The 25497-nt window shown below is 43.2% G+C and overlaps 2 protein-coding genes across 2 annotated transcripts in view; both read left to right on the forward strand.

The window, feature by feature from the left end:
• The window catches only part of LOC132973014 (hepatoma-derived growth factor-related protein 3-like), a 210786-nt gene that overhangs the window by 68963 nt on the left and 116326 nt on the right, over window positions 1-25497 (forward strand). The gene's annotated exons all lie outside the window — the stretch shown is intronic.
• The window catches only part of ccdc102a (coiled-coil domain containing 102A), a 66841-nt gene that overhangs the window by 35491 nt on the left and 5853 nt on the right, over window positions 1-25497 (forward strand). Inside the window, exons 4-9 of the mRNA XM_061028793.1 lie at window positions 5667-5896; window positions 7224-7332; window positions 9997-10113; window positions 11265-11474; window positions 19555-19725; window positions 21419-21522. Coding sequence (XP_060884776.1) covers window positions 5667-5896; window positions 7224-7332; window positions 9997-10113; window positions 11265-11474; window positions 19555-19725; window positions 21419-21522 — 941 coding nt within the window. The remainder of the gene's footprint in view (window positions 1-5666; window positions 5897-7223; window positions 7333-9996; window positions 10114-11264; window positions 11475-19554; window positions 19726-21418; window positions 21523-25497) is intronic.

Here is a 25497-nt window from a genome sequence, read left to right on the forward strand (position 1 = left end):
AAGTGATGGACTGTTAGTTGGAGAAAAAAAAACAATTTAAGATCCAATCTTTAATCTACAAGTTGATGAAAAGCATTTCATCTGACATTTGATTGACAAAAGAAATATTTAAAATGTTGTTGACAAATCGGTCAGTTTCGATAATCCGGTGGAAGTTCTGGGTGTGTTTTGAGGTTGCATTCTGTTTGTGTGTTAGCGATTGGACTCCTCTTTTTGCCTCTGCCACCGTGTTAACATGAATCTGCTGAAGCGCCTTCCTGGTCTCTATGTGTCCGTGTTCTCTGCTGGTGAAAGGACAATGTGACCCACGCCTCATGAATGTAGGCCAGAGTAGCTGCTGTTCTCCAGCTCGCTCACCAAAAGTGTTTGTGTGTGTTTGGTGATTGTCCTATTTAGGAAATACGGTGCGGGTACGCAGTAACACACACACACACACACACACACACACACACACACACACACACACACACACACACAGTTCCACCATTTCTTATCCCTGAGGGCTTTATAATGCTGCAGTACTTCTTCTCTGTCAGGCGGTCCTATACAGAGCATCATAAACCCTCTCTACACACACACACACCTGACACACTGCTTCACTCAGCTTGGATCATACCAACACACAATAAACCACTAAGATAACTTCAGACGTTTATTCTCTTTAAGCCCATTTAGTCAATTTAATATTGAAAAATAAGAGATGAGATGTACGAAAAAGAGAAGTTCAGCCCCACAACACAACCAACAGTGTCATGACTTTTCCTTAAATAAAACACAACCCTGTAATGTTTGAGGTCTTAATTCTGAAACGTCAATGCAACTGCTAACGGTGAACACAACAAAATATTACCACACAAGTGTCATGAATATGATCAGGGAGTTCCTTAGAAGGGCATTTAAATTGTGTAGCAGAAGCTCTGGAGTCACTTTAGATCACCGTCCTTCCCCCAGATGAGTTCTTGACTTGTCCTCTCAACAGATGGTGAGGGCCTGTCCGCTAGCAAGAGCCCGATTTCTACTTGGGCCAAAAGGACACGTTCCCCTTGATTTTTTTGTGGTGACGCCCCCCCAAAAAAACCCTCCCAAAAAACCTGGATTTTTCAGTTTCAACCTTGACTGTGTTCTGCCTACAGATTTATACAGTGTACAGACAGAGTGCCTTAGTGACATTTCCCCTTAGCCTTTAAGTAGAACATGTTTACAGGCATCATATTGACAGCGCTAGGGCCCTCTTACTTGTTCAACAATTTTGTTTTTTTTTGTCTTAAATGAGAAAAACTCCTTGGTTTGATGAAAAAAAAAATATCAAAACAATGTAATCACATTAGTAGTGATGATGCAGTAGGATATTAGCAGCAGAAGTAGCAGCAGGTCAGCAGGAGGAGTTTCAGTCATGCTAACAGAAGAACTCTGATATGATAAGACAGCTTTGACCTCCTCTCTTTTCCTCTTACTAACTGGGCTTCCAGTGTTTGGTTACAGCAGTGGTGGGTCCGTGCTACGAGCACACACAGAACCGCACTATGATGTCAACAGTGGCGCTTCTAGACCACTTTCACTGAGGGGGCCAAACGGGGGCCAGTTGTTTTGTTCAGAGGGGGAACATTAAACCCAGGTGAAAAATAGACAAAGATGATCGCTTTAAAAAATAAATATATATATTTTATGCCAAATAATAGCGCACATCATTAAATACCACAACATAAAATACTGTGTATGTGTTATTTGGTGGGCTCTTCCTTTTGAAAGGTGTGGCCAAAGGGGGGACCAAGCTCAGTGTTACAGGGGCACTGGCCCCTGTTGGCCCCTGTTGGCCCCTGTTGGCCCCTGCCTAGAACCGCCCTTGGATGTAAATATGTGTGAATAAGCCGTAACCTCATAATGAAGGTGTCCATGTCCCAGCAGCAGTACATCAAGATCCCTGTCACTGCAGAATCATCAGACTTGACCTTCAGCCAGCTCCAGGCGGAGTTTCCATGGTAACACACGCAAATCCACACATTATACATTCAAACGCGTGAACACACGGTGAGGGGTGTAGTGCAGTCCCAGTGAAGCGCGATGATGCGTGTGTAAGTGGGTGCAGCAAGTTGTGGTCGTGAAAGGACGGTGAACTTGTAACTCAAACACAGCAGAGGCTCATTTCCTGTCTCTCTCCATTGTTCTGGTTCTCTCTCACACTCTTGAGTGCTTCCACATGTGGCACGGGATGGTCCGTCTGACTGACATCTGTTACACACCGTGGCCCTCTGTTGGGCATTACCTGTAATGGCAGTATGAGCCTCGGAGCTCCGTTTTCATGGTCATTCATGTGAAGCTTTCACATAAATGATTGTTGTGCTTTTTCTCAGTCAGCGGTTTGTCTGGATGTTTGCATGTTAACCTAAATGCATTTTTGGATTTGATGATTTTGTACAAGATAATAAATGGAATTTCAGAGTGATATTTGTACGGCTAGAAAGTTTGATTAGGCTTGTTGAGGGTTTGCAGAACATGTTAAAAGCAAATAATGTAATTACTCTTACATAATTATCCACTCTGCGAGAGAAGGAGTGAGCTTTCACTGTCCATTTTAGTCCTGTAGTCTTAACCTGAAAAGTTCAAGAATGAACAGTACTAGCTGTGGCTCAGTGGTACAGTCAGGATCAGAAGGCTGCTGGTTTGATCACAGCTCTTTGCATGTTTAAGACACTGAACTGATCGGTTGATACTGATGGGTACTTTACATAGCACCCTCTGCCATCACTGTGAAAGTGGTGTAAATGGGTGGATGTGATATGTGGTGTAAAATTGCATTGATTAGTCAGAAGATTAGAAAAGCCCTATAAAAGTCTAGTCCATTTACCATTTCACTGTTTTTTGAAGTCTGGAGAAACATCCAGATTGTTAGTCCACCTCTCAGTTTGTCAGCCAGACAGCAGACCACCGTTCCTTTAAGCCGGTTAGCCCCTCCATCAGCGACACAGCACTTCATCCCAAGAGCTGTGCACCCTCCATCGTCTCATGATTCAGTTAATGTCTGAAATAGAGAGGGCTGTGTTGAGGGGGTGAGGGGGTTTTCTGCAGCCCAGTCCAGCTGTGCACTTCAATAAACCACTGGCTGTAATCTTTATTTTTTTCATCTTTTTTTATCTTGAGATAGATTTTGCTGGGCACATCGGCCCCACTTGACTCATATGAATGCAAATCAAGATGAGATCGGGGACTGGATTAGGGAGGCGATCCTGCAGAGAACTGTAGCCTCTCTACATACTGTAGGGCCGAGCTAAACCAGCGGCCTCCTCTACGACATTTAAACCATGCTCTCGTCTTAGCTCACATGTGGAGTGTCATTAAGGCTTCGGGGAGTGTCGGAGACGCTTGTATGAGCCCCTAACAGATGGTGCTTTTGAAACTTCAGGAAATCCCAACTTGTCCTAATAGACAGTTTAACCACTGCAACATGTTTTATTATTATAGAAACTAGAATGTGTTCTAGAAAGAACAGTTAATACCAAAGACGAATCAAATAATACATTCATAATTCATATCATGGGGCAGCTGTGGCTCAGTTAGTAGAGTCGGTCGTCTCTCAACTGGAAGGTTGGTGGTTCGATCCCCAGCTCCTGCAGCCACATATGCACCAATGTGTTCTTGGGCAAGACACCTAAATTGCTCCCGCTGCTTCGTCTGCGCTGTATGAATGTGTATGAATGTTTTAGTTACTTCTGAAGGTCACTTCACATAGAAACCTCTACCATCAGTGTGTGAATGTGTAGGTGTGACCTGCAGTGTAAAAGCGCTTTGAGTAGTCAGAAGACTAGAAAAGCGTTATACAAGTTAAAGTTAATTAACCATTTCTATAATTAGAATTATATAAAATATATATGTAATCGTCATTGCTTTGGTTATCTCTGATTGTTTTTCCCCCGTCCTTTCTTTAATAATTATCACCTGAAGAAGATCTCTGGTTGAAACATTGTGATGGATTCAAACTTTTTGTGTGCAGGTCTATCTTCTTCCTCATCCCTGACTTTTCCCATTGCTTCTCCTCCATCGACACACTTCCTTACGGGTGTGCTAGCATGCTGCTCTGAGCATTTAGCTCGGAGCCGGATTGTACCAGAGTAAAGCCTCACAGAACTCCTGCCACGCTGTAAACGCTAAGCGTTATTCTTCATCATATCGGCACAATATACGCTGAAAGCACGTTGAAATGCATTAAGTAGCTTGTATGCGGCTCTGTCACTTTCCTCTCAGTGCAGCACAAAGAAGCTGCATTCTGCTTTATTTCAAACATGCAGCATTAAATAAAATACTCTCAGACGGTCCCGTTCTACTTTTCAATCACATGCTCTTAGCGGCAGCTTGATGATTTTCTTAAAGCACCACACAGTGTGATGGTGCCTGTGGGAGACCCCGACCTCGCGTTTGGCAGAGGCTGTGAATGATGTAGGGTGGGGAAACATTTGGATTTTCACTGTTGCAGTGCCAAAGCAGACAGATTTACTGTACTGTGAGGAGAAATAGCTCAACATTTCCAATCTCGTTTCAGCTCCGGCCATAAAATGAAATAAGATGTGAAAGTCTCCAGTCACCAGAATCTATGCGTTAGTTCCAGGGTTGTGCTGTGACGGCTCGCTGGCAGGAGCCGTGGATGATGATCTGCAGGATGAGGGAGTTTGATTTGTGACCTTGTCGGGGTAACAGTGGGTGGAGTGGAATACAGGGAGGATATCAGAGTGAAATATTGTAGCCGAAGACAAATCCTTTAAAACCATGCAGCTTCACAAGAGTCCAAGAAGGAAATGTGGGTTGTTTGGAATCAGAACAGTTCTGTATTTTCCGGGCCCTTCAGACATTTCAAGAGGAGTTATGGATTGTTGGGAGGGCAAATGTTTCTCAAAGTATTTTTCTGCAACATGGAGTCGATGTCTCTTTTATTCACTTCATTTAGTTTACAAAACCATTTCATCTACCAAACTGAGACTAGCTCGCAGTACTTTTAATTAAGATTTAAAGGGGACACATTTTGAAAAATCCACTTTGACGTTGATTTTGAACATTTATTTTGGTAACCTGAGTCTCTACTGACCCACAACATGTGAAAAATCCATCCAATCCTTTGTTTGTGGTCTGCATAAGTCTCACAACACAGAGAAAAATGCTCTGTTTCAAATGTGCTCTCTTTGTGATGTCACAGTGGGATCCTGGTAAAAAAACTTTTGCTCAGGTCCGCCATTTTTATTCTCTCTACAGAGGAGTGATGTCTACGGGGAAAACTCGGGGGGGGGGCTCATTGCATTTAAAGAGACACACACACCAAAACGGAGCGTTCTGAGAGAGCTGGTTTATACAGGGTCACAAACCTCCTCTGGTGCTTGATTCATGTTATATTTTGACCAAAGCACAGCACAGATGTTTCATTTAGACCACAGGGGACTGTTTGAAAAGGTGGAAAAGGGGGATGATATGTCCTCTTGAAGGAAAATTCCTGTTTATTAAATTCTAAATACCTTCTCATTGTTTTTTCCATCATTTCTTTCACCTATGTTATCGAGTACGCTGCACCAAAACATGTACTGCTTATATTTTATGCTCAGTTGGATTTTGTTGTTGAGATATTTGGCTTTCAGAAATGATCCCGTCTAAAGTACATCCCTGTGATTTCCCTCTCTCCCTCTCAGGAATTGGAAGCTCTAGAGTCGGCCCTGGGTTCAGGAGACTCTCCTGAGGCCTGGGAAAGTCGCGGCGGTGTTAACTCGGCCGGCTCTCGCTCGTCCTCGGGTCCGAGCCGCCAGGAGCGCAGCAGGCAGCTGTGGGAGGACATCAGCATGGTGGAGGAAGATTCCAGCAAACTCAACGCCCTGCAGCTTCGGCTGGACGAGTCCCAGAAAGTCCTGCTGAAAGAGAGAGAGTAAGAGGAACATCATAGAAACCAGAAGACTGTCTGTGGTGATGTAGCATAGATCCAGCTTAATGTGTTTTATGATAATGAACACTTACAGGGAAGCAGTTACTGGCAATGGAATTCTCAGGTACACTTCATCAATGCCCTAGTGAAGTTATATAAGAGAATATGTATTTAAAAGTAACATCATCTTATACAATACAATACAATGAAATGTAATGTATAAAATATTGACTGCAAAAGACATAGGTAACATGTTTCAAAATAAATAATAAAAATACATGAAGTGATAAAAAACTACGTGGAGTAGGAGACATATGTATAAACTGTAAACAGGCAATTAGGACAGACCTTAGACAGGTGTGTGTTTACACTCAGATGGAAAGCTTCCGACTGACAGTAGACGGTCCCTTCTCTCTATGCCGTATGCTGTTAGGATCTACTGTTCAGTAAGCCGATATGTGTTCCTACTTCGTCTGATTCATTCAGTGTGGAAGTGGCGTCGTTAGCCCGCCTCATGTTACTGACACTCCAACTCAGATGTGATATTCACGATGGCTCAGTAAATAATACCAAACTTCACATTGCATGTAAACAGTTTAACATTTGAAAGGCGCCTTACTCGAACCGGCCACATCCCTCCTCGTTTGTTTTGATTTGGAGGCGCAGGTGAAGTGACGTCTTACATCTCATTTTCGCACGGCATTGTGGGTGTTAAAATACAACTCATTTCCTGAAAGGGTGCTTCCAAACCATACTGCACAAAACCCAGAAGTTAGTATCCATACTGAAATGTTCAGTCTACTGAGGTGGACCCAAAACATGCCCACTGAATGACCAGGTTCAGTCTACTGAAAAGTCCACACTCCATACTGAACTGTGACTTTTCTGAAAGGGCCCGTATGAAAATAGATTATTCCTACCTACCAACAGTCCCTACCTACCTATAACTGTGCACGGATATTAACAGTAAATGTTGAGGTGTTAACTGTCTGTAAACACTGAGTCATTAAATTGGATTTACCTACGATTAATGACATACCAGTGAGGTACTTTAAAACAAATGTTGTGAATAATTTACAACAAACATCTTTCTCTTTCTCATTGTTGTGGAAATGTTTGACCTGTTTTTGTGCATCATACAACATTCAGTCTCAACAAATATGTCCGTCATGTGAGGGCGGCTGACATTTCTTTGTTGATTTCATGACAGTGTGAAAAATCACTTTTGATGTGATTTTTTTTTTTTTTTTTTACCTCAGTTAATAACCAACGTAGAAAGTGAAACGTATTATCGAGTGTTGATCTGCGTGTTGTTTTTTGGTTTCCCTAGAGACAAGCTGGCACTGAGTAAAAGCATCGAGAGGCTGGAGGCCGACCTCAGTCAGTGGAAACTTAAATACGAGGAGCTCAGCAAGAGCAAACAAGAGGCCCTCAAACAGGTGAGCCATCGACGTCGTCGTGCAGCCACTTAGAGGGAGGTCTTCTCTTTGAGCTGAGGTACGCAGGTTATGACTAAAAACTACAACTCTGGTATCTGCCTCATTCAGAAAAACAGCAGCTGTAACTGTTCTAATAATATTTGATCTAAGGACGGTTACTTAGAGGAAACCATTTAAAACATTTCCGTATGAATCAAAACTACCGAGTAGCTTCGTGTTCTGTTTGCTATAACAGGCAGACCTTTAATGTTGGGGGGACATGGTTTAGGTTTATCAACAGGTGGTCTTGGGTTCTGTTGGATGGTTTAATTAGTTTGTTCTCAGAGATATGAAATGTGTTTTTTTTATTTGATTTAAACATAAAATTGTGGCTGTTTAGCTTAGAGGAGACTTATTCAACACAAACGACCTGCCGTACTTTTCTTGTAATAATACAAGGAAGCCAAAGAAGCACATTACACGGCAGACGTGTTCTCTATCTCTGGTTGTCTGATGGTCACTGAATTCTGTTTTGAAGGTCATATAACTAAGAACTTCACATCATGTTCATCATTTGACTTTGATCAGAGAATGAAATCCAGGTGTCAAAGAATAGATCACACGGTCCCTGTGTCTCTGAGACCGTCTCTGCAGGACTAACTTTGTAATCATGGACTGAGAGAAACCAGGACAGGAGCAGATAAAACGCTAACAACCTACAACATCCCAACATGCCTTTTGCAATGCTCAGTGTTTTTTATAGAAAGCAACATTAAACAATTTAACAACAACAATGTTGTTAATGCATGGTGATATTATCAAGCACACCAGAAGAGGAAACAAAAAGGAAAATGTTCCTCCACATATACATGTAATATATAAGCTAAGCTTTTTTGTAATGTTTACTGCTCACTCACAGACCTCATGGACCGATCAGGCAGGATAATGAGCGACTCTGTTTAACTGACAAACACAAAATGTTCAGATCTGCAAACTCGGTTTATTTTCAATCATCCAACCAGGAGGCGTCTTTTTTTTTTTTAACATACTTTATTAATCCCTTTTCCTCAATGTTACTGTGCCAACAGAGGTATTCTAATTCTGGGGGTTCATTCTAGTGAATTGATTTAGTCAGTTAGAGGCGGAGAAACTTAAACCTGTTTTAATAGGTTAAAAAAAATCACCCCATTATATTCAAATGAATCTTGCTGTAACAGGATACAGAAGAATAAAGTGAGGTGTTTTATTTTGTACAGTAGTATAATAGACAGTCTGTATGTAGTTCTTTGATACAGTTTAATAATATTTTACATCAAAGCTTTCCTCTTATTGTCTCTCTCTCCCTCCTCATCAATGCTCTTCTTCACTATCTGTTTTGCAGAAATGAATCTGTGAAGATTAGCTCGTCACATTACCTCAATGCTCTGTTGACATAACTTCAGTTAAATAGTGTAGGGCACGGGCCTGTAATGTGTTAGCAGTGTTACACCACCCGGGGGCAGTCCAGGCCTGCAGAGAGGGGAGACAGACGGAGGGAAAACGAGCCAGCTAACACATTTCTCATGAAAGGCTCAGTGTATGACAGAGTCAGATAAACCCCCACAGGAAGACTTAAGGGGATAGGTCAGAGGATGTGAGCGCTGTGTGGATGGTGATGATGGTTGTTTTTAAGATAAGTGGGTAGAGGAGATCAGATAGAAGCAGGATGAGGGGAGGTGCTGAAGGTGGAGAGGAGGCAGGTGACACACAGGCAGAGATACAATCATCAGATAAGAGCATAGAGAGATGACAGAAGATGGTAAAGGAGATGAGTCATTCTTATCCACACACACAAGAGAGAGAGAGAGCGTCCAGCTGCCTGCTTCCAGGACTAGACTCTGTGAACCAGCAGCTAAAGGGTGCTCGAATTATCTTTTATTTTATTTATTATTAGCAAGCTTAAACACATCGAACTTAAACAGCCATTCCAGTTTTTACACATCTGCCCACGCCGATATTTCTTGTTTTTGACCGATCTATTTCATGAAACAATAATTCTGTTAAATCTTCATATTTTGTAAAATGCGAAAAGAAAATGAGACTCAGTTTCCACTTCGTCCAACTCACACATCTCACAAAGTCTGTTCTCTTCTGGAATATCTTTGAATCGACCGACTTGAATGGCCAGAGGGAGAATACCAGATCTTAACTGTGCGACCGAGGATATTTGGCTTCTAGATAAACGACATGTTACATAGAAAATAATATAAAAAATCTGATATAAAAGACAAAAAAAAAGTGAAACATCATGTTGTTTCTGTTCAACAGTACGGCCTTTAACAAACTATGTAAAGAAGTAAATCTTTAAAGAGTGCAGACTCAAAGGATGGATTTTTATGAGTAAGTTAAAGTTTGACCTTTGATTTCCTGTTAAAATATGACTTCATCTGATTGGTCATGAATAACTGCATACAAAGTGTTTGAGTATTTGAGATGCAGTATGGATTAAACCTACAAGATATCAGCCGTACTCCAGCTTTTGTTTTCAGTTGTCATTATGTAGCTGCAGTGTTGAACTCAGGGGAAGGAGAAGGATGGTTTTAAACTGACTGATGGTGGTGGTGCCACCGTTAACACTAAATAACAAACTGAATCACCATGCCCTTTGACCCTTTGTCCCGTTTCTCCTCCTCGTATCTCTTCTAGCTGAACCTGCTGAAGGAAATTCACCAGGATGAACTCGGCCGCATATCTGAAGACTTGGAGGATGAACTGGGAGCCCGGACCAGCATGGACAAGAAACTAGCTGAACTCCGAGCAGAGGTGAGGGGACAGTGAAGAACAGAAAGATGTTAGGAGGGTGGACGAGTTTACAGCAGCATGGAGGGAGAAAGAGTGGGATGAAGGAAAGGAGGATGAGCTCTAACCGAAATACACTTTCTTTTTGCAATATTATATTTGGTCAATGTATTGGATATTTTTTATGTTTCATTTAGATTTTTGTTGATTCGATGTTTCAGAAAAGATCTTTCAGATTTCTTGCGTCCTCCATCCTTACGTTTTAAAATCCTGCACATGCTGCCATCTAGTGGTTGCTTCAGGATCGTCTTCACCCTCGATAAATCAATCTTTATCTTAGAGCTCCAATTTATAACAAATATCATTTTAAGACTCTTAACACAAAGAGAAGGTAAAGATATTACTCTTTAGAAAAGTACAGAACCGTTCAGCGTGTTAAAACTCATAACCAGGTTTGAGAGTTAAGTTTCATAGTTTGTAATCTAAATGTTTTGCACTTATTTGATATCTTACAGGAATGTTTTTATGTAGGACATCTTTTCATCTGAACATAAATCTCTCTGGATATTCGTTTCTTTTGACTGTGCAGGGCCTCAGTGGCAGCAGGCTAGGAAACCATCTTTAAAGTAACTTTTATCAGCTCTTCCTCTGAAACCCTGAAACCACCCGAGGCCGGGTGTTAATGTATATTTTCTCCAGAGAGTTGTGGGTCTCCTACCAGAGGGATCAGCAAGAGAAGCTTCAAAGGAAGGTGCCCAGGAGGCTGATCAACTTCAGCTAATTCATTTTCATTTGAAAAAGCAGTGTCAGTTCCCCGGGCCTGTCTTCAGTCCTTACTCTCTTAGAGTAAAGATCTATTGAGCAAATTAAGTTCGGTTGCCTCGACTGTATCTCTGATCTAATTATTTCACTCACTACTCAGAACTCATGCCCGTGAGGTGAGGGTTGATTGTGAGGAATTTGTGCTGTAATGATTTGTGTCTACACTAGATGAAGTGAACTTGATTTTCAATGTTTTCATAAAGATTTTTAAAAAGGAGTTTCTCTGTTTACCAAAAGAGAAGCTCCACTTGGATCCAGCTCCGTCTTTGACCTTCATGCTGCCACATGTGTTGATGCTCATTTCAGTGTCCTCTGCTTCTTTTTCCTCTCTGCTCTCCGCGTCTCTCCGTCAGATGGAGAGGCTGCAGGTGGAGAACGCTGCAGAGTGGGGGCGCAGGGAGTGTTTGGAAACAGAGAAACTTGCCCTGGAGAGGGACAACAAGAAGCTGAGGGCTCAGGTCGAGGACCTGGAGGAGCAAATGGCAAAGAAACGCCGGCAGTCCGCCTCTGCACTGGACACCGACCTCAAAGCGATCCAGACGGAGCTGTTTGAAAGAAACAAGGTGGGAAGGACAATCCTGTTTTTTTTTTATATAAGGAAAAGCTGTGACCATGTTAGGAACAAGTGATTCAGGATCTCTGAGAGCAGACAGCATCTACTCCAGTCAACCCATTCATTAAGATAATAATAATAATAAAGAAAAAACAATTATCTTCTTTGTGTGTGTGTGTGTGTGTGTGTGTGTGTGTGTGTGTGTGTGTGTGTGTGTGTGTGTGTGTGTGTGTGTGTGTGTGTGTGTGTGTGTGTGTGTGTGTGTGTGTGTGTGTGTGTGTGTGCTTGAGAAAAGCAAAGAGAGAGATTGATCGTGTTTTGTGTCTCGTGTTGAAACCATGGTATTGATCCAGACAAAGAATGAGAAACAGAGCAAGCGATTAAGATGCTGGATACACAAACACACACACACACACACACACACACACACACACACACACACACACACATATACACACACACACACACATATACACACAAACACACACAAACTACCACTCACATACTAACACACACACACCCAAGGTGATTGATAGTAGAATCATCTTCAACTTCTGCCTGGGCTTTGGGCACCACTACTTCTCTGATTGATGTTCACTGTCACACACACACGTGCGCACACACACACACACACACACACACACAATCACACACACCCTGGAGGATTTAAAGGAGGAGAGAGGGCCGAAGATAATATTTTTAAGGTGTGTGTGTGATTGTGTGTGTGTGTGTGTGTGTGTGTGTGTGTGTCTTCTGCCATTTGCAATCCATCTTTCAGCTGCTGATTTCTGAAATATATCAACAAGATTTATGTAACACTAACCCCCCCCCCCCCCCCCCATCACATGCAGTATTCATGGTGTTGCTGTGACCTTCTACATTTATAAAAGTTTTCATTTTTCCTTAATGAACCTTTTTATCCCCTTTAAGCTCTGTGTGTCTGTTTATACCCCCGTGTGTTCAATGAGTGGTTCATACTCTGCCGGTTACATTTATTTTCACTTTGTCGAGTTTGAACACTTCAAACACTTCAGACGAACGCTGATGTCACCCAGACGGGCCGCAGTGTAGTTGTGTAACATTTGAAACCATTGTGTCATTTTTTTAGCATCAGAGCATCCTGGTGAAGCTCCTGAGACAGGAACACCTGGATTTTTATTTAACAAACCTCTTCAGACATGGTAACAGTGCTGCTCTCATCTACCTGTCTCTTTACGACTTGATTCAGAAATGAAAACAAAACACAGACATGTGAAGTCGTCTCATGTTAAAGGAACGAGATGACTTTTGAATGAGACTTTAGCTACCATCCAACAGTCCTGAACTTCATTACACACTTTATTGTCATCAGCAGCAGCAGCAGCAGGTTAATACCTGAGTTCTGTTAGCATGTTCTACAATTCATTTAGCAGTATTGACATCACAAAGGTTGTAAACACCTACATACAGTATAAGTTAGATTTAAGTGGAAGGAGGGTTGTCACCAGGGCTTCATTTGTATCCAGCACCTCCCAGATCGTAAAAGACACTTTTTGATTGGATCCAGCAGCTCCTTTTGTCACTATAAAAACATGTTGTGTGATATTTAAAGTATGAATTAAAGTTTGAATTAATGGGGGATTTCTCATTTTGCTCCTTTAAACTTTTTGAAATCTTAATTTTTTCTTAAATGAAAGGCGGGAGAGGTCAGATCGCGGTCAGGTCACTTAAGGAACGCCTGAAGCGGGGTGAAGTTTGTGTACGTCATAACGTCTAAGTTGAAGTTATTGTCTGCGTTGGGTCAGTCAGACCCAAAGAGGATTAAAGAAGTTTCGGCGGAGGATGTAGATGACAACACTTACACCCGATGGGCACCTGATATTGTTTTTCTTCTTTCTTAATTACCAAAATTGCAAACAAACTCCAGCACAAATACTTTGCCGTTGTGTTTGTGAAATGTACACAGAGTAGAGTATTTTCCCGTTCAGGGTCGCCGGGGGGGGGCTGGAGCCGATCCCAGCTGTTATTGGGCGAGAGGCGGGGTTACACCCTGCACTGTTTGCCAATCAATCACAGGGCTGACATTTATAGACAGACAACCAACCACACTCACACCTATGGATCATTTAGAGTCAGCACCTAAGGAGCATGTCTTTGGACTGTGGGAGGAATGATAAATAAACCCATCAGTTCAGTTCTACTCTTTTTCTTTATGCTACCAAATCCCAAGAAGAGTCTCGCACAGGTGTCTCCGTCTGGCTCGAAGCTGAGAAATCTGCCCCAGGCTTATTTAGTAATTACAAACTTAAGTCTGGGGGCTTTTTTTTATGTAATGACTCCATCAGTTTAAGTCATGTGAGAGTAGGTGAGGCTGTCAGGTATGAATCTGCAAACCAAAAGAAATCACCTGTAGACCTAATATTTGAATTACGTTTTATAGTACCTGTTTATAATAAAGTTGTAAAGCAGGACGATGAAATATTCACAAAATGAATCAGATAATCATTTCAAAATCACACTAAAAATGAGCACACATTTATATTTAAATCAAACAGGATAATATTCTTCAACACATGTGGAATAATGCTTCACATGCAGATTCTATTCAACAGAGGAAATGTAATCTCCCCGTGGTCACAAGGTGGGGATGTTTACTCAAAATGACTCAGCCAAGCAGACCTCTATGTTGAAGTAATATATCATCGCCCTGACTCATTATGGAATCTCTGCTGCCAAATATCGAAAATTTAGATTTTAAAAACTCTGCACTGTGAACAGATTTGGCTGCCAGTTTGACTCGCCACGTTACGACTTCATGACTCCCTACCGTGGTGCTTAATGTAGGACATGAATTAGGGTAACATGAATGAAAGGTAATTGGACAAATGAAGTTAACAGTGTAAAAAAGTGAAGAAGAAGAAGAAGAAGAAGAAGACAGTATTATCATGCTGATTTATACTCATCACTTTTGATTTTATTAAAGCTCCTGTGAGGAACTTTCATCTACTACTTATACTTTTTGGAGCACCTGTGTGAGCCGCTCTGAAGTCATGAAAAGGATCTTTGCTCCAGTAAGAATGTGCAGTGTGTGTGTGTGTGTGTGTGTGTGTGTGTGTGTGTGTGTGTGTGTGTGTGTGTGTGTGTGTGTGTGTGTGTGTGTGTGTGTGTGTGTGTGTGTGTGTGTGTGTGTGTGTGTGTGTGTGTGTGTGTGTGTGTGTGTGTGTGTGTGTGTGTGTGTGTGTGTGTGTGTGTGTGTGTGCGTGCGTGCGTGCGTGCGTGCGTGCGGGATAATGTCCCGTCTCCTCAAATGGCCCTAATAGCAGCCGGTTGGCAGGCATGGCCGTAGCAGCAAGTATGTATAAGTGTTGGTCAATCTAAGTGCTCCCATTAGCATCAATCCCACAGGGTTATTTATGATGCTCTCAGGTTTATTTAATGCTGCAGTTAGCAGACACACACACACACACACACACACACACACACACACACACACACACACACACACAGGTAAAGACAGAATCATTATTTCAGTGTATGTTGAAGCAGTAAAGCAGCGGGCTGAATTAGCACACCGTGTCAAAGGGAGCAGGATGAGAAAGGTGAAGATAAGTACAGAGGAAGTTATTCAAAGTAGAACAAAAAGAAACAACACGCTGGATTACATAAACACAACACACCGCTTGACCTATCTCTCTCCTGCAGCTCTTTAAGAGTGAATGATAAACGGGCTTGTATTGTGCTTTTCTAGTCTGAATGAAAAATGAGATAAACAAAAGAAAAGACAAAAGTAAGAGTGTCTGAAAAGGAGTAGTAGGAAGTCAAACGTGTATACCCCTATGTTACATTTCTTCTATAAGTTTATAAATTATTCCAACAAAAGTCTCACACCTACACATTCACACACTGAGGGTAAATCCATTCAGACACCACCGCTGAAGCAGCAAGAACAACTTGGGGTTAAGTGTCTTGTCCAGCGAGACATCGTACATGTAGCTGGGGATCGAACCCCCGGCCTTCTGTTTGAGAGGCGACCGTCTCCTCCACTGAGCCACAGCCTGTAAACCTTACAGTCCTTGTTGTTGCCTTCATATCATCATCAGCCGTCTCATTCAAACTCTGCTCTCTGTTTCATTTTTTCCATAAAGATGTCAGGAATTCATGTTCTCAGACATCTCAGATAAAAGTGATGAAGCCTTATCTGTCAGCCGGTGTGTTTTTCTGTGTAAAGATACGACTGCTGCTGCTGCTGCTGCTGCTGCCGCTGCTGGATTCTATCCTGCTGTCAGTTCAAACCAGCTGGACTACTCACCATATTTCTGCTCCAACTTGTCTGAGAGAGAACATGCATACGTTTCAAGGACCTTGTCAAAAGATGCAGCTTCCAAACAAAGCAAGAGAAACATTCAGCATGCTGACGTCTCGAGCTTGTATGACAAGCTGGACAACATCAGGGCTTTGATCAAGACTTAGACTTTAACCTTTACTGTCAGATTGAGACATGCCCCCCCCCCCCCCCCCCCCCGGGACAGGACTGAGTCAGTGAATTGTAGGGAACTGAGTAACCCTCATGGTCATAAAGGAGTAATAGACAGCACCCGGCGTCGCCTCACAAAATAGAAACGAGCTAACTTAAGGCTTGAGTTCATTTGTAGGCGGCTCTGTTTTCTTTCTTTTTTTTTATTCTTCATGGTTTGTTAATGACTTGAAATGTTTTTGCTCCGTCTTCTCTTTGTGTCTTTTTCTATCATTTTCTCTCGTGTCTTTTTTTGAACTGATCTTTTCTGACCAATCAGGTTGGAGCAGTGCCCATAAGTCCTTCCCCCCCCCCCACTGTATCACTCTTGGGCAGCCCTGATTATAAACCCAAATTTGCAATCCCTGGTGTGTGTGTGTGTGTGTGTGTGTGTGTGTGTGTGTGTGTGTGTGTGTGTGTGTGTGTGTGTGTGTGTGTGTGTGTGTGTGTGTGTGTGTGTGTGTGTGTGTGTGTGTGTGTGTGTGTGTGTGTGTGTGTGTGTGTGTTCTGTCTAAGTGAATGTTAAATTCAGAATGGTAGAGGGGGAAGGGAGAATTTGAGAGATCTTTCTGCACGTTTGCATGCAGTGATACGTGAGCCTGTTTACAATAGTCTTAACGTAGTTGTGGATATTTTCATTTCTTATTTACAAATCCGATTTTTTTTTTCTCCCGACTTTAAAAAACGATATTTTTGCGAGGTGATGAATGTGTGTTCGTGTATGATGCACAGCTTGTGTTTCTGTTTGTGCGTCTGTTTTACTGCAACAGATGTAGCGGCAGACTTCAGGGTCTCTCCAGTCAAGGAGAAACATTTAACCGGCAGTTTGGCACACACACACACACACACACACACACACACACACACACACACACACACACACACACACTAACACATATAGTGGCATACACAAAACCATAATTGTGCCTCTGTGTGTGAAAAACACAGACACACACACCCAGTATTTACACACACACACACATTTATAAGTAACTCACATCCCCACATGTTCACATATAGACAGAGAGACATACACACACATATCCAGCTCATAGATCGTTCAGTCATCTCTCATGTTTAATCGAGTAAGGGACTCCCAGCCCCCCCCCCCCCCCCCCCCCCCCCCCCCCCATGTCTCCTCTCTCAGACATTCATTACATGGTTTTGATAAGATAACACTGCAGGGAATATGGAGGTTTCTGGCCTTGTGTGTGTGTGTGTGTGTGTGTGTGTCATGCTGTCTATCTACAACCTTTTGGGCTTATCTGTCCTCGATGTTAACTCACTCAGACATTTGGCATTTATTCATAATTTGCTTTTCTGTCTTGTTTTGTTAATTTGTGTAACACATTGCAGCTCCTTAGATACCTTTTTTTTTTAAATAATTTTAGATATTCTTTAAAAATTGTTTGATTTTTAGTTTACAATCATGAATACCAAAGCAACAAATTCTCATATTTAGCTGCCAAAATTCTGATCATATCAACTTTTCTTTACATTGGATACTTTAAAAACCCCGTGACCCGTGTGGAAGTCAGAAAGTGCTGATAGGTTAAAGTCTTTTTTCATATCCACTCCTGAAAAGGTCAGGACAAACTTCCCTTGAAGTCTTTCTTTCCGAGTTGCCTTTTCAAAGCTGAGCCTCAAAGTGGTCGACTTTCCCCGTCGGACGGGAGGCGAGACGTGACGTAGAAAGGTGAATGTGGAAAGGGTTGAGGAAGAAACAGCGTCCACGCTATGATAACAGTTAACGCCTTTGAATACATATTCACAGTATCAACGAACGAGTGATAAAAACATACTTGCAAACAGAACGAGTATGAAGCAGTTTCACTACGTGCGCAAAAATCTCACCTTTAGTTCACCAGTCAAATGATTTAAACATAATCAGCCCTACTCACTCACATGAGGTGAATTTTCCTGATTATTTGCTGCACACTGTTTCATTCACACATGGATACATCTCAACTTTACGCAGAAATTGAACTAGTGGGCCGGTTCAGGGGGATTTCGGGGCCATTTGCTTTCACACATTCAGCTCACTTCAAACATATTCTGGACATTTTCAGGAGATTTGTGCCTGTGCAAAAACACCAATAGGACTTTCACACTTGCAGAAATCTCCTGAAAAACGAAGAAGATCAGGAGGAGCTGCATGTGTGAACGCAAAGAGCCACATTTTTCGCTCTGACTTCACCTTCAGTTCCTCCTGTCAGACCCCTCGTATCTTTTCCGCAGCAAGTCCAATTTGGGCTTTACATAGCGTTGATCACATCACATTTGACCTCCTCCAGTCTGACAGAGATGGTCTCCAGCTGTGAGGAGCATACGTGAACAGGCCAGCAGTACATATGTGAAAACGACTAATGTATTGTTTGGTGTTTTTTTATGGGGGGGGGGGGGGATTTGACAGATGAAAATCGTCTCATGCAGAGCTCATCTTTCTTCTTAACCTTGTCAGTACCAGTGTAAAATCATTTTTTAATCCAACATGTTTTTCATGTTTGTCTTTTATTGTCTTTATTGTCGTTGTCTGTCTCCTATGCTGGATAGCCTCTTTAATGTTCTTTGTTCTTATGCCTCACCTTATATTGTCCTATAAAATACCCCCCCTCCAATTACTACTCCCACCCCCTCCCCTCATTCCCCTCCTCATCCCTTCATCCCTGTCTCCTACTCAGGAACCCACCCGCCTGATTTTTAATTAATTCCCTCTGCATTCCCCTGCCGCTGCCTTTGTTTGATCAGGCCCCGGGGTTACACTAATATTTGAGCTGTATTCAGGCATTTTGCCTTGATTATCAGAAATATATTCAGTGGTGGGGGAGGGGCTACATGTGCTGCCTCCACAGGAATTTGTATTTATTTGAACAAAAGATAGAAACCAGTTGTTCTCCAAACACGAGACACAGACATGTTACCTCTGTGAATCAGAACAACAAGCTTTATTAGATATCTGTACTGATGCTACAAAGGATCGAGTACGTAATGCATTCAGAGATAAAAAAAAAAAAAAAAGGTGGCTCACGCACAGCTAATAATGAATACAAATGTGAAGAGCATTTCCCACTCCTTGTTCCGGCCTCGTCTTTTTATTGTTCCAGTAGATATTTTAATTAATCTCCAACGTGCAGCCGTATACGTAGGTTCAGAAAGCTTCTTGGAAGCTGTGTTGTCTGGGGAGTCATTAGGTGTGAGACCGCATAGAGGGAGGCTGAATCACCATCAGAGCACATAAAAGTGCTGTGAGTGACAACAATGCATTATTGATGATGCCATTAGCTCCAAGTGCAGACTTCCCTAAGCTTATACGAAAACTAACTGCTGGAGTTTGAAACACAAGCGCTGTGAAGCGTGCGAGGGAGTTATACCGTCGTCTTCCCTTAATGAAATACAAAACAACTAAATATGAGCTTCTGGCATTCAGCGTCTCTGGATTCTTTAAATTGGATTAAACAGAATTTGTTTGGTACTTTTTTTTCCACAAACATTTTTACAGGACGAGTCAGATCACATTCATGAAATACAGGTTGACCAGAATCATTACCTGAAAATGTAAAATCTGTCTTCTCTTTCTGTCGCTGTGCTGTGTCCTCAGGAACTGGCCGACCTTCGCCACATTCACTCCAAACTGAAGAAGCAGCTCCAGGAGAAGACGGCCGAGCTCTCCCACGCCAACCGGAGGGTGGAGAGCCACGAGGCCGAGGTCAAGAAGTTACGACTTCGGGTGGAGGAGCTGAAGAAAGAGCTGGGACAGGCCGAGGACGAGGTGAGGACGTGGCTGTTAAATTAAATCGTCTATTTTAGGTTTTAATATCATAATTTATCTGGTATCTCAGTTATTTGAAACTTCAGCCGGGACTCTCTCACCAAAATAAAACTCAACACTTTCAGGAAACATAATAATTCACTCTCTGGAGATCTGCTCATAACTCAAGCAGGTGGTCAATCATGCTATTGCTTCAGTTGGCAAACTTCCAGTATAAACAAACATAGTCCCTTTTAGCATGCTGAAAATAATAATGAAAATATCCTGATTTGTTTTGATTGAAGTTTCCCTTTAACTATTCCTGCTTGCATAACTCATATGACATCAACTTTTCACACCCTATCATGAGACTGGCTCATTGACGTGTGTAGACGGATTATCAATCAAATCAATTTCCCTAAGGGGGCCCCATCTGACTCACTCTCGTTCCCCTGCTCGGCGTCGTAATCCTTATTGTGTGAAAACCAAAGTTTGAAAATGAAAGTTGACAGAAAAATGAAGAGGAATTATCCATCAATAGGAGAGAAAAAAGAAACAGGAAAGAAGAGGAAGAGGAGTAAGCATCAGGAAACTAGCAGACATAATAATGGTGATGAACACTGGTTGGAGGGCCCCCCAACTGATTCTTGCTTAGGGCCCCAAAGGACTCTAGAAGTGCCACTGTGGGTAGAATCTTGGCTTTAGATCGATGGTGTGTGTTTGCCTTTTGATAAGCTTCAACTTGGAGACTTTTGTGTTTTGAAGGCTTTCATTAAAGAACAGCTGCAGAAGTGTTTCAGTATTAAAACCAACCTCATGTCACGATTACGCCCAGTTCAATCAACCTCAGTCCAAAGTCCAGTGAGTAAGAAGTTAAGACTTTCATAGCATCCACACTAACAATGAAAAGAAGACACAGTAATTCAAATTCCACACAAAAGGAGCAAAGCGTCAGCCCAGATTGTACGCACATTGCCAGTCTCAAAACTTTTAGCAAAACAACAAACACCCTTTCCTGCATTAAGACACATCATTAAAAACTGAAAGCCTGTGTTAACTCTGCCACCGAAACAGAAGACTCAATAAGCATCCACCTGAACTCAGAATGCACCGACGAAAACACCTCCAACAAATCAGATCACACAGAAATCAGAGCTTTGAACAAAGGAGTCAGGTTTACTCTTAAGTGAGCACAACAACGAAGAAAGGGAGGACGAGCTGTTCAAGTGAGAGGAAGAGGAGAAGAAGAAATGAGCAGAAGAGACGGAGGAAGAGGAGAAAGAAAACTACGAGGTCAAGGAGTGTTGAGAGGACAAGTCAGAGAAGAAATAGGAGAACTCTTACTAATGAGATCAGGGCTACTTTAGTCCACCATTATGTTTCCCTATTGCATTTGTGTTCGTAGTTACAGCATGCAACGAATGGAAACGCCTAAGACATACAGTAAAAATATATAATTAGATTGATAGATAGATATCATTTGTCTTTAGCACAGAGTTCAGTTGGCATATCTTTGTGTTAGCTGGTAAAATATTGAAGCAGAAGTGTCATTTTTAGAAGCATTGAAACAGGTTTGAATGTAAAATGTTTTTATTTTCTTGACAAACGGGTCCCTAGTTTCAGAAACTGTGTCCATGCAATAGTGACAGCTGGAATACCAGTATGCCTGTGTGTGTAAGTGTGTTTGTGTTTGTGTTTTTTTTTTTGTGTCCAGTTGGATGAGTCTCACAACCAGACCAGGAAGCTGCAGAGGTCTCTGGACGACCAGGTAGACCAGACTGAGAACCTGCAGGTGCAACTGGAACACCTGCAGTCAAGGTAGGACTAACGCACGCACACACGCACACGCACACACACACACACACACACACACACTCTGAACAGAAGAAATTATGAAATATTATAAAATATAAAAGGTCTGACAGCAGAAACAAGGGGAATCGTTGTTATTGAAGAAGAAATACAATAAATAAACCGATCAGCTGCCTTTAATGTCGTACTCTAAAATGTGAGTTTGAAGTGGATTATTTCCTCTGTGTTTAGAGGTTTGATCTATGATGTTGTATTTCTTGTGAATCTAACACATTTGTCATAAACTACAAAGCAGGATAAAGTCTGATTAGGCTTCAAACATGTACATTTTTCCAATCAATCATATATTATTTTTTATTTCTGAATCATAATGCATAAGTTGTCTCGTGACACTTTACATAAAGGGCGGTTGTGAAGTGTTAATCCACCATGAGTGAGCACTGGGACGGGAAAACTTCCTTTAACAGGCAGAAACGTGAAGCAGACTCATGGTGATCAGCCCTCTACTGTGACGGTGTGGGCTGAGGACGTGAGAGAGAGAGAGAGACGGAGAAGAAGAGAGAGAGACATACACACAAACAGACAACACCATAAATGACAAAACAGACCTGCCAGCTACCTAAACCACAACTCTCTGCCAATGATGCTTCCCAAATCTACTTCTTCAAATGAGTCTAGCCGCCCAATCACATTTGACAAATACATTTTCTTTTTAAATTGTGAAAATGCAGTTTATAAAACCCCTGTAGCCAAAATCACCGTCATGTATTCAACTGCAGTTTAGATTTATTTTGAAAATCCAAAAGGAAATATATTTCAAAGAGGCTTATGTCAAAGTATTTTTGTACTCGTAGCGAGAGTGCTGCCATGTTTAGTCACTGCTCTCAGTCCCAAACACAACTAGACAACCATGAAGGCACTACCTCCACACACTCCCTGTCCAGGTGTGTGTGTGTGTGTGTGTGTGTGTGTGTGTGTGTGTGTGTGTGTCTCTGTGTGTGTGTGTGTGTGTGTGTGTGTGTGTGTGTGTGTGTGTGTGTGTGTGTGTCTGTGTGTGTGTGTCTGTGTGTGTGTCTGTGTGTGTGTCTCTGTGTGTGTCTGTGTGTGTGTGTGTGTGTGTGTGTGTGTCTGTGTGTGTGTGTGTGTGTGTGTGTGTGTGTGTGTGTCTGTGTGTGTGTCTCTGTGTGTGTCTGTGTGTGTGTGTGTGTGTGTGTGTGTGTGTGTGTGTGTGTGTGTGTGTGTGTGTGTGTGTGTGTCTGTGTGTGTGTGTGTGTGTGTGTCTGTGTGTGTGTGTGTGTGTCTGTGTGTGTGTCTGTGTGTGTGTGTGTAATGTGAAGCTGCTGGGCTCACTGGGAGCCCCAGCACTCACTTCCCTTACTAGGTGGAGATTAACTTGTTAGTGTGTGTGTGTGTGTGTGTGTGTGTGTGTGTGTGTGTGTGTGTGTGTGTGTGTGTGTGTGTGTGTGTGTGTGTGTGTGTGTGTGTGTGTGTGTGTGTGTGTGTGTGTGTGTGTGTGTTGCTCGTCTTTCAGTGTAGCTCTCTCTCTCTCTCTCTCTCTCTCTCTCTCTCTCAGCGCCGCTCAGTCCTCCCATGCTCGCTCTCTGCCTCTCCATTTTCTCCACGTCGTCGCTCCGCAGTTCGGCGAGCCAATCGCAGAGCTCCCCGATTGCAGGTTACCGTAGTAACAGAGAGCTCTCTTGTTGCTCCGCTCTGTGGAGGAGTGACAGGGGTGTCGGCATGGTAACCGCTTCTGAGACTGACACCACACAAATCTGTGTGTGTTCTTGTAGAGGGTGTAGATTAAGCTTTTCTTCATTCTGAATTTTGTGTGTGTGTGTGTGTGTGTGTGTGTGTCTGTGTGTGTGTCTGTGTGTGTGTGTGTGTGTGTGTGTGTGTGTGTGTGTGTGTGTGTGTGTGTGTGTGTGTTTATACATTTGCTGTATGTGCTGTGTCATTTAGTTTTTACCACAGTGAAAGCTGTGAGGTATGGTGGCGTTCGAGGGAGGGGGGTAGTAGGATAGAGGGGTTAAGGAAGGCAGATGGTCAAAACTTAGGGGGAGGGGTGAACACGGTCGTCGCCCCCCCCCCCCCCCCCCCCCCCCACACACACATCAAATCTGTTGAAGAAAAGATTACACTCGCCCACCTCCAGGTCCCATCCTGTTACCTGGCTTGTACACTCCTCCTCACACCGTCTACAGTCATGTTAGAGTGAGGGGTGTCTGCATGTAGCTACATCTCCTCAAACAGCACTCCATTACTCTTCTCTAGCCTCTTCAACTACAACACTGCACCCCTGGAAATGAGACAAAATGACCTGAAGGGGCTATGAGACAAAACAAAAAGAACACAGCAGGTTGAAGACCGGATGATACTGCTCACATTGTATGTAAACTTTTCACACAAAACTCCAGAAACATTTTCTGCTGGAATTCTTCAGACTTTTGTCAGCCAGCTCTCTGGTGAACTTCTGCAAGAAGTCCGGTTGGGGCGATGTGTAAAACACTGCAGAAATAATTCATGTGAAATCACATAAAGTGGGTAAACTGGGATAAAGGACGTTTATAGCTTGTGACAGCTGTGCGACCAGTTACCCTTTTTTTTTTTCGGTCCAGATAATGAAGCTGCTTCGTACTCTGCTTGTCATGTCAGCATGTTGTTTCCTCTCTCAAGTGGGTACAGTCAGTACATTCAATCACAGGTAGCATTGATTTAAAGGCATGAACTGTCTTCATGGCGTCAGACTTGGACAAATTGCTTCCTCCACCACGAACTCGGGAAAATGTCCCGCTGTGAGCGACGTGTCTGAAAGAAGATTTCAGGGGCAGGCTGTCCTGACATTTTCTAGAATTTTCAAGGGTTCTTGTGTGGAAAAAGCTTCGTCATCCTTTTTTTTTTTCTACCTGCCTCGACTACATGCATTATGTTTCCACCTCGTGCCTTTGTGTTCCAAATGGTAAATGGACCAGGACTTGTGAAGCTCTTTAATGAAAAGCTCTTTTACACTACATGTCACATCGACCGCTTCACACCACAGTCACACGCTGATGGCAGAGGATGTTAAACCACTAAACCACAGCCACCCCAAATCAATCAATCAGTCATTATTTGTATAGCGCCAATTCATCAAACAAGTGTTATCTCGAGACGCTTTACAAAAGAGCATATGGGATAAGATTTCTCCTTTGTATTCCTCGCGTTCCTTTCTGCTGAGGTGGAGGTCGGAGCAGGCCGTGCATGACTGAGGATGAAGATGGTTGAGGGACGACACAGTCCGATGGTGGTGGCTGGTCGTCGGGCGGTGGTTGTGGGGACGACACAGTGTGAAGGTGGTGGCTGGTCGTCGGGCGGTGGTTGAGGGACGACACAGTGTGAAGGTGGTGGCTGGTCGTCGGGCGGTGGTTGTGGGACGACACAGTGTGAAGGTGGTGGCTGGTCGTTGGGCGGTGGTTGAGGGACGACACAGTGTGAAGGTGGTGGCTGGTCGTTGGGCGGTGGTTGAGGGACGACACAGTGTGAAGGTGGTGGCTGGTCGTTGGGCGGTGGTTGTGGGACGACACAGTGTGAAGGTGGAGGCTGGTCGTCGGGCGGTGGTTGAGGGACGACACAGTGTGAAGGTGGTGGCTGGTCGTCGGGCGGTGGTTGAGGGACGACACAGTCCGATGGTGGAGGCTGGTCGTCGGGCGGTGGTTGTGGGGACGACACAGTGTGAAGGTGGTGGCTGGTCGTCGGGCGGTGGTTGAGGGACGACACAGTCCGATGGTGGAGGCTGGTCGTCGGGCGGTGGTTGAGGGACGACACAGTGTGAAGGTGGTGGCTGGTCGTCGGGCGGTGGTTGTGGGGACGACACAGTGTGAAGGTGGTGGCTGGTCGTCGGGCGGTGGTTGAGGGACGACACAGTGTGAAGGTGCTGGCTGGTCGTCGGGCGGTGGTTGAGGGACGACACAGTGTGAAGGTGGTGGCTGGTCGTTGGGCGGTGGT

The sequence above is a fragment of the Labrus mixtus genome, chromosome 1 (assembly GCF_963584025.1).
Source record: "Labrus mixtus chromosome 1, fLabMix1.1, whole genome shotgun sequence".
Taxonomy (NCBI): domain Eukaryota; kingdom Metazoa; phylum Chordata; class Actinopteri; order Labriformes; family Labridae; genus Labrus; species Labrus mixtus.